General features: G+C 31.2%; 1 protein-coding gene across 2 annotated transcripts in view; it reads left to right on the top strand.

The window, feature by feature from the left end:
• LOC111631533 (mortality factor 4-like protein 1) overlaps positions 1 to 16,016 on the top strand; it is a 74,096-nt gene that overhangs the window by 37,225 nt on the left and 20,855 nt on the right. For both annotated transcript variants that reach the window (XM_023375789.1, XM_023375791.1), the window contains exon 5: positions 12,604 to 12,698. In XM_023375789.1, the coding sequence (XP_023231557.1) occupies positions 12,604 to 12,698 (95 nt within the window). The remainder of the gene's footprint in view (positions 1 to 12,603; positions 12,699 to 16,016) is intronic.

Raw genomic sequence — 16,016 nt, 5'->3', positions numbered from 1 at the left:
CTCAAAGAACATAGATACGCCATAAGAAAAGCATCTAATTCAACGATATTGTCACAAATGGCGCAAGCGCAAGGCTCTGAGGTTAAATGGGATGAGGCAACAATCATCAAGCCTCTGTCTTCCCCAACTCTAGCAATGACGGCGGAGAAAATTGAAATATACAGAAGTAGGATAGGGGAAGGCTGTTTAAATGCGAGAGATGCGGAGAGCCTACCATCGGCATGGAAATATTTGGTAAAGAAATATACTAGAAACTTCGACCAGAATTAATCCACTGAAGATTTATGTTATTTCTGTTTTAATTAATTAATTAATTAATTTGTTTATATATTCTTCCGTTATTTTTACTTGTAAAATTTTTTGATTTAAATATTTTTATGTTCTATTTATGGAACATTTGCGTTCCATTTTTTCGACCTGAAGATGGCCTATTAACTAGGCTGAAAACGTTTGTTTTTGCAAATTATATTTATTTCTCGGCAAAAAAAGGTGTTTTCTTTATTATTAAACTATGGGGAAGTTGAAACCAAGAGAGATGTAACTGCATATCATCATTATTATTAATTTTTATTTCTGAATTTAATTTTCTTATTTCAAAATGTCAAGAATTTTCCTTTTGAATGTATTACATTCCTTTTCAATTATTTTTAATGTAATTTTTTGGATTTCACAACCTCGACTATTCAGTGGTGGGCTACTGCTGAGGTATAATTATTATTTTTAATGGCTGTGATGTGCTCTTTTAATCTTGTTCTTAATTCTCTACCAGTTTCTCTTATATATATGTTATTTGGCTCACAACTGCATTGAAATGTATAAACCACATTTTTAGTATCCCAAATATTAGAATATTGTCGTAACACTCGAACAAATAAATAATATTAACCCCTTAAGTTCCCAGCAATTTTTGATATTAATTTAATTAAACATAAAAAATGCTTAAAACTGAAAAAAACGAAAGAAATGCGTTAATTTTGAAGAAAAAGCTTCAAACTTTCTTTTCCTTTGTCTCGCCTTTCTGCGAAATTTGATGAGTCATTGTTTACACATCTGGATGACCTTGAACACAGCTGGAGTCCGATTTCCCGGGGCATTCTCATAGATGTCGCGGGAGGACAAGGGTTTAAAGTAGGGTGAATTCAAAATTCGCATATATTTTTAAATATTTTTAAAAAATTATAATTTTTATTGCGATTTCCGACCCCCCCCGACTTAATTAAACATGTATATAATAAAATCTATTAATTAAAAAAATTAAACTATTGGAGGTGGTTTTTGACATCAGAAAGCAACTTTAAATAACTTTATCGAAGGAAAATCCATGCACTACAACTTTAGAACGGTTAATTAATTTTGATAAAAAATCCCATTAAAAAACAATTAAGTGTTAATCGAGCCTTATCAAAGGTTAATTAAAATCGTGATAAAATTTTTATGCGCGGGTAAAAATTTTTGAAAAAATTTGGAGACTTAAAAAACATTCCAAAAATTAAAAAAAAAACAAAAAATTTTTTGGGGGCCGAAAGGACTGAATTTTATGTAAGGCTATGTAGCCTGCCCGAGTTAACTCGGGTGAAGAACTAAACGCGTTAAAACACATAAATCATAATGAACCAAAAATAGAACGAAACATTTGGGATGGATGCCTTTTGATTTGTTCACTAAATGTAAGTTAACTTTATTGTTTACCTTCTAATTTTATTGTTAAAATTGGGAATTTATTTGTACCTTTGTCTCATACAGTTTATTATGTAACAACTGTGTAACAACTGAAGAGGGATAATATGAGTCTGAAATGCATTTTGTTAAAAGTACCTAAAAAAGAGTAAAAAGAGAGTTATAACATAGAGAAGTCATTGTGATAAGTTTGGGGAAAACATATCACAATGGTTGCTGAAATAATAATCTGATACAAATCCAAACAAGAAGCTAAACGAAGAAAGGAAAAAAAACAAAGTTGCTATAAATCGCATTTTATTAGGGAATGAACTGGAGAATAGGACAATACCGTTGCACCTCCTCCTTCAGTTTTGTAATCACAACTGTTATTGGGCACCAATTTAAAAATATTGTAGACCTATAAATTGCCACTGTCATCCATCCTTCTGTTCATCTTATCTCAATCTTGAGAATGGGGTTAGGTAGATGAAATCTGAGACCAGATGTGGAAACCTTAGGGGCAAGAAGTCTGGATTAACTATTTATGAACTTCCTATGCAAACCAGAAGTCACGTTATTTCTCAATTCAAAACTTTTCTGTGAAAGCAATTAATAGATGTCCAGCACAACTCTATTGTTAAAGGAAAAGTATGATGTACAGGAGCAAGTCACTACTAATTTAAGATGGAGAGCATATATTTTAAATTAAATAAATTAAAAATATGATGAAAAATTGCAGCTTAACATTGTGATGATGATTTGATAAAGGAATGGCATCACACATTATTGTGTTAAACAGAATGTTTAACATGATAATGTGTGATGCCATTCCTGATTCCTGTAATATTTGAATATTTGTTCTGATAGCAGATTCTATATAATTCTCATAGCTGGTTTCAATTTGTCACTATTCAGTTTCCATGAATAAAAACTTAATTACATTGTATAATCAAATTTTTGTTGATGGATGTTAACTTGCTAGCCAATTAACAAGATGGTGCATGCCTTGATACAAATGGCCATCTTACAAACATTACATGGTATCTTGGTTTATTTTTTGCTTTTGCATCCTGTTGCTAAGCATTGCCTGGCTACATGTGTATCTAACATACTGATACTAGCTACATTTCACAGATATACAACAAAACTATTGTCATCATTTGAATCCTCTCCATAAAAGATTATGACAAAATTTTTAGACCCCAATAAATAAAACTTTTTATCCCTAAATTCATATTTCATAAAAATTTTAAAAATTAAAGATTGTTAATTATTTCTTAATTTTTGTCTTTAATTTTATTATTATATTTAAATTCTAATATTCATTTTGTTTAAATGATTTCTAAGTTCGGAACACAATCATTAATTAAATTGTAACACTTTTAGCAGACTAAAAATTTTAAATTTGTCATTCACCTCATTGTGGTGAAGGGACCTCTTGGGGAGGTTCAGAATCTTTTCATCATCATCTCTGGAATATGAATATCCATTTACATATTTGCTATGTGTAGAAGATTCGTATGATGGAAAGGAGGATTCTAACGGTTGAGGATCAATGTACTGTCCCCAACACATCGTTTTGGCCCTTACTTGATGTAAATGAAAGGCTCAAATCACACACTGGTTGACTCAGTTTTGTGGTCATTGAGTCATTTATGATTTCAGTTCAGAATTAACTGAACTGAACTGATTTCAGTTCAGAATTAACTGAGCTCCTGCTAGTGACAATATTATCATCTCAGATAGGATGTGCTTTTCTTGACTGCATTGTGAGGATATAACTCCTGGGAAAAACCCTAGTGTCATGATTTATAGAAATCACTCATGTGACAGCATCCTATTATTGGACCTCTTGGTGGGTGAGGTTACTAGAAACTTAACATTATGGAACCTGACTTGTGGTTGTGCTGTGGATAAAATAATGTCAGGGAAAAAGGCTACAGTTTCTGTTGAATGAAACAGAGAGATTTGTCTGTTCAAAGAGCATAACTGAATGAGCAGTCAGCAATTTATGAACAATCATTTTTATATTTTATGGGATATGTCGATTGGTTGGAGGATTAAAAGTTACACTTTTGTCAATCCAGCAAAAATTTAATACAATAAAAACATTTTCAATCGTTTTAAACGATCTTCATCAGTTACAGAAAAATAGAACATAAAATGATTTTGGTATAAATATAAAAATTAATGGAAGAAGTCCCTCCGGATTAAATATGGATAAATAAAATATCATAAATAAGGAAAAAGTATAAATACAATATATAACATCGTCTTAGTATTATTAATATTGTAAAATGATCTCCAAGTGGTATATAACGAATTGAATAATATAATTAAAATGATTGAAAACGTTTTTATTATATTAAATTTTGCTGCATTGACAAAGATGTAACTTTTAACTTAATTCTTTATCCAGTATATAGTTTGTTACATGGTTGGTGAATGACTGGAAATATTATTAACAATAAAGAAAAAGTGACTAAAAGAAAAATAAAAAAAATTTCCCAGTGAATTCAGCTGCAAGAAGTAGTAACATCACAGTGTAATGGTCTGATTGTAAAGTTTTACTTTTGGAAATGATAATACATTACCCAAAAAAATTGATTTTTTATTTTCTAAAATATACTTTATTCAGATCACAAGCTTAATTTATTGCAGCATAATGTGTAATACAGTCATACCCCGACTTACGCGAATCCGGAGTTACGCAATTTTCAAATCTCGTCGATTCGTCTTTTGTTTGAGCGCCGTGCAACCCTTGATTACTCACACTCCCCACACTATTGTTCGGCTTACATGTTCGGATGTGTCGCGTGGAATCGACGCATAGCTACAATTTATTTTGTGTAATTTATTTCTGTTTGTTATATCTACGGAGACTCGAGAGACTCTGTGTGGTGATTTCTTGTAACCGTGAATGAACCAAAAGGCGAGATAAGATTAACGAGAACATTTATTAGCTTACATACATCCGACTTGCAATCGTAAACAATTGACGAAAAAAGTATACATTTATCAGATAATAAACGAAGACTCATTTTGTAAACAATTTACCTTTTGTATATACAACTGACAAGATTAACTTTCAAATTATAAACAGACTCGATCTCAAGCGGTCTTTTGATTGTCGGACACACAAAAGAAATGAACAGATGGCGCCTAACTTAAGCGCGGTTTACAATAACGAATACGATTAATCTTAACACTCTACTATGTCATCCAAACGAAGTAGAACTGATTCTTCTGCATCAAACAAGAAAAGAAAAACTTTATCTTTGGAATGTAAAGTTAACATTATTAAAGACTTTGATACAAAAATGAAAATTTGTAAATTGGCAAAGAAGTTTGATCTACCGGAATCGACGGTCAGAACAACTATAAAAGGTAAAGAAAAAATTCTCGAAGCTGTAAAAAATTCTCAATCTTTAAATTCAATCATCATTCGTAAACGTCACGGTATTATCGCTGAGATGGAAACAATGTTAAAATTATGGTTTGATAATCAAGTTAATGTGAAAAATTGTATAATAATATAATTTGTTATACATATGTATTATCTAAGATTTTATTAAACATTTTTTCTAAATTATTGTTTTCCTTAGTCTCCGGTCCCAATTAAAAATAATTTGTATGTATTTATATGCAAAATTATACCCCGACTTACACGAATTCGACTTACGCGGTTATCGCTCGGTCTCACCTATCGCGTAAGTCCGGGGTATGACTGTATATGAAATAAATTTATTTTTCTCCGTTACAATGTTATAAACTTTTTTCAATAGACTGTCCATTTTACCAAACCACCAAATTCATGATCAAACAAATGATGGCTTTTTAACAATGTTTAACTGTGTGGTTCTACACAAGAATCTACTCTTTAAATTATTTTTGTACTGGTGCTTTCTGGACCTCTCCTGTGCAAGCCTTTATATATGAATGCTTTTGAGCCTCCTCTGATACTCAGGAGAAAATAGTTCTTTCTCTATTATTACATTAAATTACAATTTTAGTATCTTAGTCTAAATCTCCTATATACCATGCATTATCTGAATCACAACTTAAGAGATTATTTGCAGCTTGTCTATTTACTATCCCTATTTTTGACATATGAATGAATATTGTAACCAGCACAATTGATCTGGACACAACTGACATCCCATGGTCTGAGGTTAATGATGTTCAATCCAATCCAAGTCAAATACTGTTATAGCAATGGACTTTAACTTGTAGTTTCCTAAGGAGTCCACCCTAGATTATGTATATAGATAGCTGTTTGCAGAATCCATCACAGTAACAGGAATTTAATTGTCATATACACAGATGGAACTATATCTGATAGCTACTTATTTGTTCAGATCAGCCTTTGTTTTCTGTGATGAAATTGTTGCAGATTAAATTTTATCTGAAGCATCCGCCTTTACTTTAGAGCTACAGGATGAGAAAAGGTAATCATTGCTGTGTGATTTATACTGACTCAGTGCACATCAAACTCTAATTTTGTTTAAACTTATTTCACATTTTATACTTAAGATTCATAATCTCACTGCTAACTTTTCATGGTAAATTTTTGTCTAATATTCTGTTGGGTTTCAGACCATGTATATATAAGAGAAAATTAACACACAGACAATGCTGCAAAAGACCTGGACCTTTAACACATTTAATGTCTGTTGAAGGTAACAATTTGAAGGCAGTTTATTTACCACATTTACTCGCATATAAGACAAGGTGTGACTTCAGAGATCAAAATAAAGAAAATTACATTTATTAATACAATTCTAATTTTATTTAATTTAACACAAATAAAATATTATCAAATGCACATATTAAGGCAAACAACCATGTTTGCCTTAATACATGATGAATGGAAAACAAAACCAAAGCATTATAATGTGCATGAGCAGAAAACGTTTATTTTTAATGATACAGAATGGGCTAATATTCATTAAAAATAACAATTTAACGAATATGAAATAACTACATTTATAATCATGGCTAAGTGACCTGTATTTCATTATTGATTTTATAAATAACGAGGAACTATTTTCTGCAGACGAATGAGATGCAACATGGTTTTTAATTGATGGACATACAAAATTTTGGTAGGATAGAAAATATACCTGTTCCTTGGTATTCCTGAAATATTTCAGGCTGAAACTTGATGACCTTGATCAGTTGACCCAAGATAACTCATTTCGGCATTTTTGAAACTAGATGTCGCTAGTCATTATAATTTTTATATTAAAACTAACTTCCAAAAGATAATTTTTTTTCTTTTTACATTTATTAATATGTCTATTTTGTTTGTGCAAAATAAACATATAATTTTGGATGATGCAATAGCCACAATTATTTTTTTTTAAAACATGGAATTTTTGTTTGGCTTAACATGGACAAAAATTCAACCTGTGGTGACATGCAATGGAAAAATATTTTATCATGGAATAGGTTAAATCAATAAACAAAGGGAGTGTGTCTTAATTTGTTTACAGTAGGTGCCAACTTAGGATAATAGACTGTAGATCAGTGTTTCAAAATGGGGACAATATTGTCCCATGTGGGTGTTTTTCCGTATTCAGAGGGGCGATTAGTAACAATTTATATGTTGGGCAAAAAACAATTTTCTTGGCAATGTAGTTAAACATTATATTAAGAATAATTAGATATTTGATTCCTTATATCGTACAATAATTAATTAATTAAACAAATAACATTATACTAGTGACTGGTCTATTCAATGCAATACAAATTTGGCATTAACCTTGGCCCTCAGCATCAAAATTTTGAAGCTTGCAGTGGGGATTCACAGCAAATAATGCTTAATTTTAATTTTGTTAATTATATCAAAAATCTAATATGTATTTTGAGTAAATAAATGTTTATTTGATAATTATATACTTTGTAAAAAATTAAACTAATAAACCCAACGAAATTGTTTTCAAAGTGACAGGGGCGATACTATGTAATGGTTTTATTGAATGGGGTGACGATTCATTAGAGGTTGAGAAACACTGCTGTAGACCTATAATGGCAGCATGAACTATACACGGTTTACAGAAATTATTTCAAAAATGCAAAGAATCCTTCACACACACTTATAGGATGACCTAATTTTTGAAGCAGTAAAAAATGAATGAAATCGTATACATGAGTAAATATGGTATTTACTATACAGTTAAAGGAAATATCCATAGAGAGTTAGTTGATTTTCACCTTTTTTTTAACAATTATACTTATATTAAAAGCTATACTAATAATTCAACAACAATTGTGATAAAACAAAAATAGAACATTTACAAAATAATAAAATTATGTACATAACTAATTATAGTTATAACTTTGTTTACAAATATACATTGTTATTTTTACAGTTAAAAAATATAACAAAAATTACACTTGTGAAAGACATTTAAATGAATTTAAATTACATTAATAAAAGAGATTAAAAAATAAAAGTAATAATAACAAAAGAATAAAAAATGGATGTAAGTTAATATAAAATGATTGATTATTGATTCGTATATAGAATTCATTTACAGGTACTTTAAAGATGATATAATCTGTATTGCATACAGATTCTATTTGTAAGGAACCAAGTCTGAGCTTTAATTTTATTTTACTTTTATTTTGCTTTCATTATATTTTGTTTGGGGCTTATGTTTAGTTAAGACGAAGGTTTCCTCACCATTCACCTTAGTAACTTAAAAATAGAAGAAAAACCAACTCACCGACGAAAGAAAAGCGCCGTAGAAAAACTCGCGCACACTTGCGCTTCCCAAGCGGAAAAAAGTAAGTCCGCACCGAGAAAAAGGGGGGGGAAGACCCCACAACCCAGTTAGGAATCGCTAAACCTTAAAATAATAAAGCATCCCGATAATTGTTAAAAAGAATAATGTAAAAGGTTAGCGAAGTATTGTCGGAAAATAATCTGCCAGATAAACAAGAAAAATTTAATGTTACAGATAAGTATGTAAATGAGGAGAGTGAGCTCATTCAGAATTGTGACGTCACCTCACACTATAAAGCCTCTAACTCAAGTGAAAACGAACGAGGTGAATTCCTGATAGCAACGAGCTTTGGTGAGCTTCGTAGCAGTGAAAGAGAGAGGTGTCCGATAGGATTTTGAAGTTATTCGATTTGTGGATCGACGATTATAGAAAGTCTTGAGAGTTTGAGGAAATAGGTTCCTAGTATATTGAGGTGACGATTAGGATCTTTAATTTATAAGAATTATTGTTTATAAGTTAATTCTTTGATTTTGTCGAATTCCAAAGGGGAATAGAATTAAGTTAGAAATAGATTGATTTGAGTTTGTCGGATTGATTCTTGTTGAATTTCATTGAATAAATTATTGTTTGATTTTTACTAAATACTGTATATAGTTTATTACTAGAAGTTTAATTAAATATTTGATTTTGTTATTGACAAACTTTGTCATTATTTAATTCGGTGCACGCTTAAAGTCCAGGCCTGGCACACTAACGCGAATCCGCGTAAAGTACCCGTTAGGGAACGGCTATTTCCGGCACACAGTAGTGTCGATAATCGTTGGAAAGTCGAAAAAAATAATATAGTACTTTACATATTAATCTCATATTGTAGTCTATTGGCAAGCGCCAAATCCGACAGATGGCGCTGTTTTTGAGCCAAGATGGCTGCTGAAGCAGGTAAGGAACCGGCCATGTGTTTGTTCAGTGCCTGAGCCGATTCAGTTTCTATTGGTGACGACTACTGCGAGGATCAAATGGAGAACAAATCATTGAATTTATGTCAAATTCTAGACTATATTGGCGACGGGAAACGTTGTCTTGTAGAAGGTGAAGCCGTTTTGGATGCTGGGCACATCGTAGTTTGTGGATTAAACTCTAACAACAACACCGAAGCTCATGTTGTTGCTTTAGTGTTGCAATCTCAGATATTGGCATTTTAATACATCTCAATTACAGGGAGAATGCACGTGCAAAGCGGGCTGTCTGGTTTTTGTAAACATGTGATAGCATGTTTGTTACACGTTAACAGGTGAGAAGCATTTAAATATTTTAAGCAGTATACACCATGTTCCAATATAAAAACAGTTTTATTTATCATAATAGTTAAAATTAGTGCCAATCTGAAGGCTACCCTGCTGAGTCATTCAGCACTTATAAGACATAGGCCAGTCAAAAGTTTGTAGCATACATTACTGGTATGTTTTGTGTGTGTGTGTACATCTCATATATCCAAAACGGCTTCACCTTCTACAAGACAACGTTTCCTCTCGCCAATATAGTCTAGAATTTGACATAAATTCAATGATTTGTTCTCCATTTGATCCTCGCAGTAGTCGTCACAGATAGAAACTGAATCGGCTCAGGCACTGAACAAACACATGATCGGTTCCTTACCTGTTTCGGCAGCCATCTTGGCTCAAAAACAGCGCCATCTGTCGGATTTGGCGCTTGCCAATATGATAGAAAAGTTGTTAAAAAAGGGTTAACAGAGAGATGTCGTAACATATAAAATGAGCAAGTTCACAATAAACTATATGAGACCAAGCCTTTGATATAAAATTGGATATCTACAGAAATGTGTGACAAATTGGAAATAATTTTTACCCAGCTGAGAATTGGACATACTTGGCTGACTCAACAATACCTTTTGAAGGATGAAGACCAGCAGCATGCCATTATTGTAACTTTACCTTGGCAGATCACCAATGTGTTTCTTGTCTTATTTCATCAATCCAAAATGCATATTATGGCTGGCTAAATGTCAGTTCACATGGGATGTTTTATGATGTCTCACATCAAATCAGGTCCAGTCATTTTAAAATTTCCTGTAATAGATTGCATTTGCCACGTGTGTTTGTATGAGTTATATCACAACAACATTCAGCTTGAATTAGAATAAGATTTTACAATAGACAGATAAACAGCACTTTTATTTTGTTTGGCTCATATATTGGCTCCATGTTTACTATCTATGGCATGGATAGTGAACATGGAGGTCTTTTTTTGAATTTTGATGTGGCCATGATTTTTACAATGTGTTTTTATTACTGTATTTTATTAATTTCATAGTCTTGTTAATTTGTTATTATTTGGTAATTTTTGTTATTTGATGTTAATTATATTTCCATTGTATTTAACCTAATTGCTATCGGACTTTAATGCCATTACTCAAGGGCAAGCGCCACACTCACCCTAATTATTATTTTCTTAATGATTTACGTTGAGAAATTTTATTTAGATGAGGAAGTTTTGTTATGAATAATACACATTTTAATGTTTACCTTACTTTACTTCAATTAGAATACATTAAAAGTAATTTTGATATAGAAACAGAAAAATGATATCTGAAATTATTGTTAAACTTAATTATAATTTCTATTCAAGTTCTGAATATGTGTTGTCAGGATTTTTAAAATGGTATAGTTTGCAGATTGTTATTACAGTAGAGCCTCAATTATTTGACCCCCAATTAACCGACCGTCCTAGTCGGCAAATTTCAAATGTCCGCTAGTGATGTGGCGCTACAATATTTGGCTATGTCTTGGCTACTTTAATATTATTTTTACGTGTTTTAGCTGGCAACATTCATTTGACCATGAAAGGGNGGCAAATTTCAAATGTCCGCTAGTGATGTGGCGCTACAATATTTGGCTATGTCTTGGCTACTTTAATATTATTTTTACGTGTTTTAGCTGGCAACATTCATTTGACCATGAAAGGGAGCCAGTATTTAAACTAGGCTTAATTTTCTAATTTTTAACGATACAATAGCGATGATTATTATTTTAAAAAATTTTTGTTAGGCTTAACATCGATGAAAATTCAACGTGAAGTAAGTTAATAGCAATATACTAATATACTAATTACATGGGATATAATAATATACTACACTAATAATGGATTTTTTCATACTTTTCGGTTATCCAACTTTTCAATTATTTGACCAACCCCAGTCCCCAATTGAGTCGGATAATCGAGGCTCTACTGTACATGATATCAGCAGATTGGTGCAGTAGGCACTCTTGTGTCTACTGACCAATTAATTATAAACATCACTTTTGGAACATTTTCTTAAATCCTGACATTATGTGAAATACATGGTCCCATAAAGCAAAAAATTCAAAATTTAAAATATGGAATAACCAGATTCCATATTTTAAATTTTGAATTTTTATGTATTTGGCACCTGTTAGCATTCCATTTTAGAAAATTTTATTGGAGAATTTTTGAAAGACCTGAGAAAGGCTTGTCAAGAAAGCCAGAAACATTTACTGTAAAAGTCCTGAAAGGTAGAATTACTTGGTTTTTGAACTCAGTTCCAGCTCTGTTACCTTTAAGTCATTGAAGAGATTCAAAATGTGAAAAGTGACAATGTTCAATTTAACTTCATGCTTTAGTGTAGTACAGATACAGGGATTCAGAATAAGTAGTAAGTTTTACCACTCTGTACCATCTTTATTCTTTTGCCTTTAGATATGTGATTTATTATTTACTTTTGTTATCTATTTTAAAAACTGTAGTTTAAATTACAATAGAATCGTTATAAAAACAAAGTTTAGATAAATTTTTTGTAAGTAAATTGTTCACTGTAAAAAATTCAAAATTATATTATGCCAGAATTAAGGTTAATTTTTATTAATAAAATTGCAGAATTTGTTCTAAAGATCTAAAGGTATGTCACTAAATTGTGTTAAGAATTATAATGAATAACACAAGATGGCATCATAATCACTATCTTTCGACCAAATTTTGTAATTTAATTAATTAACAGTAATCTTTTATTTTTATAAAAAAATATAAAAAACTCATTTAAATATTTGAATAATTTTGAATCATTCAAATTTTTTGGTTAATATAAATTAAATTTGTACATTGCACAAACTGTAAATTTATTTGAACAAACTCTGTTGTCATAACTAAATTTGTACATTCTCATTTTCCTTTCTTGCAGAAAAACTAAGAAGACCAAAGTCGTTAAGCCAAAAAAAGAACCTGAGAAAGAACGGTCCTCTACTCCTTCTCAAGAGAAGCCAAATAAACCAAAAAGTAACGTTTGATTTTTACTCTGATTTTAATAATATACACAATGACACGATGTGATTTGCCAGTAATATTATTACAGATAGTTGTCAGCTAATGCTTTCTTAAGTAGATATTTTCTTTGAAAGCAGCACATTAAGCAAACTCTGCATACAATAGGCCAGTTGAATAAAATAAGTAAATACTTTTACTACTACTTTTCGAGTGTCTACTAGAAGTTTGATGAATAAATATTAATAAATGCTTTTACTAAGAGTGAAAGCAAAAGCTTGGTTTTATTCACACTGATTATTAAAATTACTAAATACTTATTGCTGAATTATTTTTCACAGATTTATGAGTTAACTTTCCCAGCAACATTTGATGGCATCCTCTGTTATGATAGTTAAAAATATAAATAAGTTTTTTAAAAAATATTATAAAATGGCTAAAAGCTTAATTTTGAGGGTAGAGATAGGTTTTATAAAAAAATTGTAAATGCTAATTACAAGTAAATTGTCATTAAGACTGACTCTACTTGGCACAATTCATCTCCCCATCTCTTGATCTTTAATCATCAAATTTTAATAGCATCAATCCTCCTAATAAACAAACCTCCCTGCAAAATTTCAGAAATTTTTGACAAAAAGCATGGGAATTATTAAGCTTCAAAGAGGGTGAACAAAATCATGCCCACCCCACACAGACACAAACATCCATTCATACAAAAAAAATCCCCAAATTTTTTTGCCATTTCTCAACATCTCAAGGTCCCACAGTCCTAAAATGTAAATCCTGAGGTCATTTTTGACTTTTTGCCATACTTTCCTTCCGTGTGTTATGTATAACAGCTGGGAAAGTAAAAATAAGTAAAAGCTTTGTTTTTTTACATAAATACTTCAAAAAGTAGCTTACAGATACTTATAAAATCCAAGTAAAAAGTTTCATATTCATATATTTTTCATACATATATTCAATGTAGGGAAAATGACTCTGTTGTATCAACAATATTGCCAAGCAAAACTAAGCAGTATAGACTCAGAAACAATACAATAAGTACCAATACCAATGTTTGAAAATTACATTTATTTGATCAAGAGAACATGAAGTGGATTTTCAACTATTTTCTTTGTTATAAAAATGAGACAAGGTGAGGTGTTCTTTTCTTCAAAATTGAAATGATGATATTCCTAAGATACATATCTGATCCAGAATTTTAGACAGAGATTACAGATGACATCATTGTTCCCCAAACACATCAATACGACTATTAAACAGGTAACTTTGAAAGATTTACAGTAAACTATTATACATTTATTGCTATACAGGTAACTGACTGTGTTATTGAAAGGCAGGGAGGGGACTGGATAAAGTTTTCATAAACAAGACTGTGAAACAGGATTGCAAAAATGATTCTCAAAGTGTATTGGAGCACTTGACCATATACATGTGATACTTGAAATGTTGTCTCTCATGAGAATGAATTTATTAATAGGAAAGGAGTTTTGACAATCAACATTCAGCATGCAGTCACATGCAATGCCAATGAATGGTTTACTAGTGTCAATGTGCATTGGCCTGGATGTGTTCACAACAGCCAAATTTGGAAATGAAGTGCAGAATGTTAAGCTATATTGAAGTCCAAAGATGTACAAAGTGTAACAGTTTAATTCCCAAAATGGCTGCATAGTGTCGCCCATGACATAATTATATCAAAATGACATGCACATTTGTGCTTGAATAAGTTTGAACTAATACTGTATGTGCATAAATTTCAAGTCAATAGAGCTGGTTGTTAATTAGCTTTTGGGAAGGTAATAGTTATTCGCTTATACTCTTTGGCATAAAAATTGGTGACCAAAATTTAGAGCAATGTATTAATATTAAAATTTATATGAAAAATCGGCAAATGGCAATACTGAAATATTACAGTACAACCCAGAAACAAAATATTAGAGCATGCAATGGAAATCCCCAACTTCACTGCACCCCGAAAAGACGCACATGTTTCACTGACAGTTTAAGACCATGCTGACATGTTTCTTCAATTACAAAGGAAGAGTCTACCAAGAATTTATTGAACAGGGACAAACAGTCAACCAACAATGCTATTTAAAAGTAGTGCAGAGATTCAAAGAAAAAGACCCAAACTGTGGCCCCACAAGTAGATCATTCATCACCACAATATGCCAAGTCACAGTGCATTTACTGTGAGACATTTTCTGGTCAAAAAAGCAATTTTCCAATTAGATCATCCTGCCTATTCACCTGACTTAGTTACCTGTGATTTTTGGCTATTTCTGAAATTAAAAGCTGTGCTGAAAGGACAAAGATTTTCTAATATAACTGATATCCAACAGAATGTGAGATAGCTGCTTGATGCTATTCCAGAAATTGGTTTCCTCTGTCTAGAAGTATATCTTTTCTTTTCACTTCTGGGGGGTGGTAAATGTATTGAGGATGTAACAGACTGTTCTTTAAGTCCTTTCTTACTTCTCATTGTTAGAATTGCTTCAGCTTTGATTGCTGAGGTCAGACAATATATCTACACACTGGGAACCTAGAATTAACAAAATGTAATTTGTTAGTCAACAGTAACATATTCAAAATGCCCTCAGTAACTGATGATGTGTTCTGTTAAATTGAGACAGTCCATAAACCCTACTTTGTTGTTTACTTACCCACTATTCCAGTGGTACCCAAGATAATTTTCCATGACCCCAAATGGGATCACAGAAAATTACCTTGGGTTGCACTGTTGAAATGTTTGAATACCATTGCACTACACAGTTTACAGTCTAGTTCATTTCTCCATCCATCAAATCAAATCAATTTTCATGTTGTTCAGCTTCTTCATGAGCTGTTTCTTATTCATGTCAATTGCATGATTTATCTTCAGTTTTTCAATTGTTTGTTGCAGAGGGATTTTTTTTTTTTCTTCTTTTAATAGCAGAAACATGTGATTTATTTAATAATAATAATATTTTTTGAAAACGTTTACAACAAAGATGAGCTGGCTTCCTACTTCACATGGTGATGCCATTTTAATAGTGTAGTCAGCATTTATTGATAAGTAAAAATAAACTTTTATTCACATATAAAAAAGTAAATGCTTTTTCTTTGAAATATTTACTTACAGTAAGTACTTTACTAATAACTTTTAAGCATTTACTACTATTTATTCAATTTTCCCAATGTCTTTTAATCATCTTATGTGGATCTGCATTATAGGGGTTGCTCTGTATAGTGCCAATATCACCACTTGACTATATTTTTGTTAAAGTGACAATAAAAATATAATACTGATGATAAAAATCATAGTCTCATTTTGACATTCAGCATGAA

The sequence above is a fragment of the Centruroides sculpturatus genome, unplaced genomic scaffold, assembly GCF_000671375.1.
Source record: "Centruroides sculpturatus isolate CEXI.00-Female unplaced genomic scaffold, Cexi_2.0 scaffold412, whole genome shotgun sequence".
Lineage (NCBI taxonomy): Eukaryota > Metazoa > Arthropoda > Arachnida > Scorpiones > Buthidae > Centruroides > Centruroides sculpturatus.
The sequence above is the reverse complement of the archived record's forward strand: the minus strand, read 5'-3'. Positions and strand labels throughout refer to the sequence as shown.